The 3,737-nt window shown below is 26.5% G+C and overlaps 1 protein-coding gene across 2 annotated transcripts; it reads left to right on the top strand.

Moving 5' to 3' along the window:
* Positions 1-1,701: 1,701 nt before the first annotated feature.
* Positions 1,702-3,306, top strand: LOC127121473 (protein CRABS CLAW). 2 transcript variants are annotated; one of them, XM_051051964.1, is made up of 7 exons: positions 1,702-1,819; positions 1,936-2,032; positions 2,125-2,362; positions 2,453-2,501; positions 2,716-2,791; positions 2,934-2,993; positions 3,081-3,306. In XM_051051964.1, the coding sequence occupies exons 2-7, from the start codon at positions 1,937-1,939 to the stop codon at positions 3,084-3,086; spliced, it is 525 nt and encodes a 174-aa protein (XP_050907921.1). In that variant the 5' UTR covers positions 1,702-1,819; position 1,936; the 3' UTR covers positions 3,087-3,306. The 2 variants fall into 2 exon arrangements, with proteins under 2 accessions (XP_050907921.1, XP_050907920.1); XM_051051963.1 differs by lacking the exon at positions 1,702-1,819 and having other exon boundaries at positions 1,854-2,032.
* The last annotated feature ends 431 nt before the right edge of the window (positions 3,307-3,737 follow it).

Genomic DNA, 3,737 nt, shown 5'->3' on the forward strand with positions numbered 1-3,737 from the left:
CACAGTGTCAGTGTCGGAGCCATGTTCTAAGGTGCTTGTGCTTCATAGTTATTAGCTTATCATAACTTAAATTTTGCTCAAATTATAGGCGTTTAGCAATAAAGAACCATTATCACAAGAGGATATATATATGACATTCGATCATGTTGGGTCAACGTCTTCCTTTTTTATTATGAATCTCAACAACACTATTTTTTTTTGTTCTTGTAAGCACTGTATAAAGGTTTTGTCATTGTAAATGCAAATATATATAAGTTCAAATATGTATAGGTTCTCTTTGTAAATGTTTTGTGTTTCCCAAATATCATTATAGATTATAAGCATTATATGATTATGTTTTTAAATATGTATAGGTTCTCTTGGTGTACCATTTTGGATATGTGTATATTTGATTTTGTAAACAATGTAAATTTGGTATTCTATATTTAGGTTCTGTATAAAATAAAATAATTTGATTCTGTCACAATATTTGTAATTTCAATGTAAAAAATGATACAGACCAGTCAAAATGAGATTTAAAATAAATTATAAAAGACACAAAAATTGGTTATACCTCTAGATTATTATATCAAACCGACATAAATACTGACAATTTTTCCTGGATTATTAACGAAAACTGAGAGGTATGTGGCGCGCGCTATATAGTTTTAAAACTAAAAAAATATTGTTGTTAGGGATCAAACAAATGACTATTTCAACTATCCGTTAGATTATTTCGAAACTGGAAGGTAAGGTGACAAGTTTTTATATCGCCATTTGTTATCTTGCTTATATAATAGAGGTAAAATCTCATTCTCGTCCTAAGTAAGATGAATTTTTTTAATAACGTCTATAGATGTGAGAAGAGAATGTTGTACACGCTATAATTGTTTCATGTTTTAATTTAATTTTTGATGAGACATTATTAAGTTAGCTATGAAACTCATCATATATTACATCTCTGGTTAAAAAGTTCATAAATTAGTAGGATAAGATGGAAAAAATAAATTAATGATTTATTCATATAATATATATTTTTAAACATGAATAGTAAAAGATGTATTGAAATGTGAATGTAAATATGATTTGTAAATATGATTTATGCATCTCTAGTAAAAATAAAAATGTAAATAAAATAATAGACAAAAAGTTGATATTAAGTTTAAAATAAAAATACGAACAATTAAAATATTTTAAAAAAAAAGTTATTATAAAAAAAATTAAGATTAATTATTTAGTAGTTTAAATAAATATTTTTTTAAATATCATAATTATTAATAACTTTATTTATTTTTTTAAATTTCTTTAGTTATACATTGTAAAATTTTAAGAAATTAATTTTAAAAAAATGAATAATATTTTCACAAGATAATTTAATCATGTCATTATAAACATATTCTGAAAATACATATTATAGTAAAATAATTGCATCCGGTTTGTTACGTGTACGCATTAATCATATAATCGGATAAATTTTTACTTATTCTATCATGTTCTATCTTATATCATTAGGACTATTAAGGCTTCTGATTTTGGTGATACATAATTGTTAATTATGTTTATGTATATTATTATTATCTTAGCTTAGTATTTCGATCATATATATATATATATATATATATATATATATATATATATATATATATATATATATATATATATATATATATATATATATATATATATATTATATATTATATATATAATATATATATAAAGTAAGTATATTATATATATTGGCAATTGTGGTTGGTTTAATTAATGTCAGTGAATGGTGCTGCTCATGTCTGCAAATAAAGCATGCAATATAACGCTGCAACTTGTACTATAAGACTAAGTGGTAAATCTACCTCTTCTTTTTGACCTTAACTCCTATTCCTATTCCTATATATCTCACTCACTCATCTTTTCAATTTCTATCTCAACAATCTTCACCCTCTACCCTTTTTCTTTCAGCATGAACCTAGAAGAGAAAGTTACCATGGACTTGGTTCCTCCATCTGATCAACACCTTTGTTACGTTCGTTGCAACTTCTGTAACACTGTCCTCGCTGTATGTAAACAAACTTCTTCGCCTTTTATATATAGGGGGTTGAAAGTTGAAAAACGAAGCTAATGTTGTTTGTTTGTTTGTTTGTTATATAGGTTGGAATACCATGCAAGAGGCTACTAGACACTGTGACAGTAAAGTGTGGACACTGCAGCAACCTCTCTTTTCTCACAACAAGACCACCAAATTCCAAAACTCAGACTGTTGATCATACCCTCACTCTCCAGGGAATTTACAGTTGCAAAAAGGGACAACCATCGTCTTCCTCTTCTTCTTCCCCAACTACATCACCTGAGTCATTGTCCCCTAAACCACCACCATTTGTTGTCAAACGTACATACATCAACCAACCCTTTTCATTATATTCTCTCCAAGTAATATAAGATCCACTTTTTTATAACTTTGTGATTATTTGTTTTTCAGCACCAGAGAAAAAGCACCGTCTGCCTTCTGCTTACAACCGTTTCATGAAGTAAGTGCAACAAAAAAAAAATATTTCACTATTTTACTATACTTAACCAACCACAACTACTAGATTTAACACTGTTACATTCCCTTACCCTGTTTATTTTGTTTCTATAGCATATAGTATATAATATAACTATATATATTTATATAGTTATATATATTTATACAGTGTGCAATTTACAAGAAATGAATTTGATTTGATGTGTTTTGTATGACAGAGAGGAGATACAGCGCATCAAAGCAGCGAACCCTCAGATCCCACATAGAGAAGCTTTCAGTGCTGCTGCAAAAAATGTAAACAATTTTTTTCATCTTCATTTTTTTTAAAGGACAGTTTTTAGGGTTATATATAGCACTGCTTTGATATGCTACAGTTGTTGAAATTTTCAAGATTAACTATTATAGTCCTAATTTGTGCTACAAAACTTTATTACAGTGGGCTAGGTTCATCCCTAATTCACCAACCAGTTCACTTTCTGCAACTAAACGTAACACTGTGAGTATTAATTTATCATTAACTTTTCTTGTTATAGTTTTCATGCATATTCCAATTTAAATTTCTTTTGTATGCTTATGTGTTCAGGAATGAAAGTTTTATGGCATCAATGAGGATTTGGAGCAAAGTGAAGCATTAGGTGTCTACTAGTTTTAAATAAGTTAAGTTATTATAAATATTGCTAAGTTGTATTGTTGTCTTCTAATACCTTCAGTGTGGAGGATTTTATATGTTATAAACCAGTTTCATAATGGTTATTAGACTTTATATTATTAATATTTTATGTATGAAAATGTGTTTGGGTGTGGTAAAAGTTAAAGACAAATTATAAGGTTTCTTATAAACAATGGAAATGGTTTCATTTCTCTGTTGATCAATGAATCAAAAAATTGGAAGCTAATGAAGTATCATCTCACCATAGATTTAATGTTTATTCATTTGTAGTTTAGTCCCCACTGATTTTAAAATATACATATTCCTTTATTTATATAATTTTTAACAATTTTTTTTTCGTTTTTAAATTATTTTAAAATTTACTTTTTTTAATGTCAAAAAACTTATACTATCTCTTTAGGTAAATATATCAATAATTTGAATAAATTACTAGAATTTAAAAAATTAGTAATCATATAACAATAATAAAGATATATTATTTAAGAAATAATTAATACAGTTTAAAGTTTAAAAGAATATTTTTAAAAAATTATAAACAAAACTCAATAAGATCAGGTGGTTAAGGTGAAG

This window comes from Lathyrus oleraceus, chromosome 2 (genome assembly GCF_024323335.1).
Source record: "Lathyrus oleraceus cultivar Zhongwan6 chromosome 2, CAAS_Psat_ZW6_1.0, whole genome shotgun sequence".
NCBI classification, from domain to species: domain Eukaryota; kingdom Viridiplantae; phylum Streptophyta; class Magnoliopsida; order Fabales; family Fabaceae; genus Lathyrus; species Lathyrus oleraceus.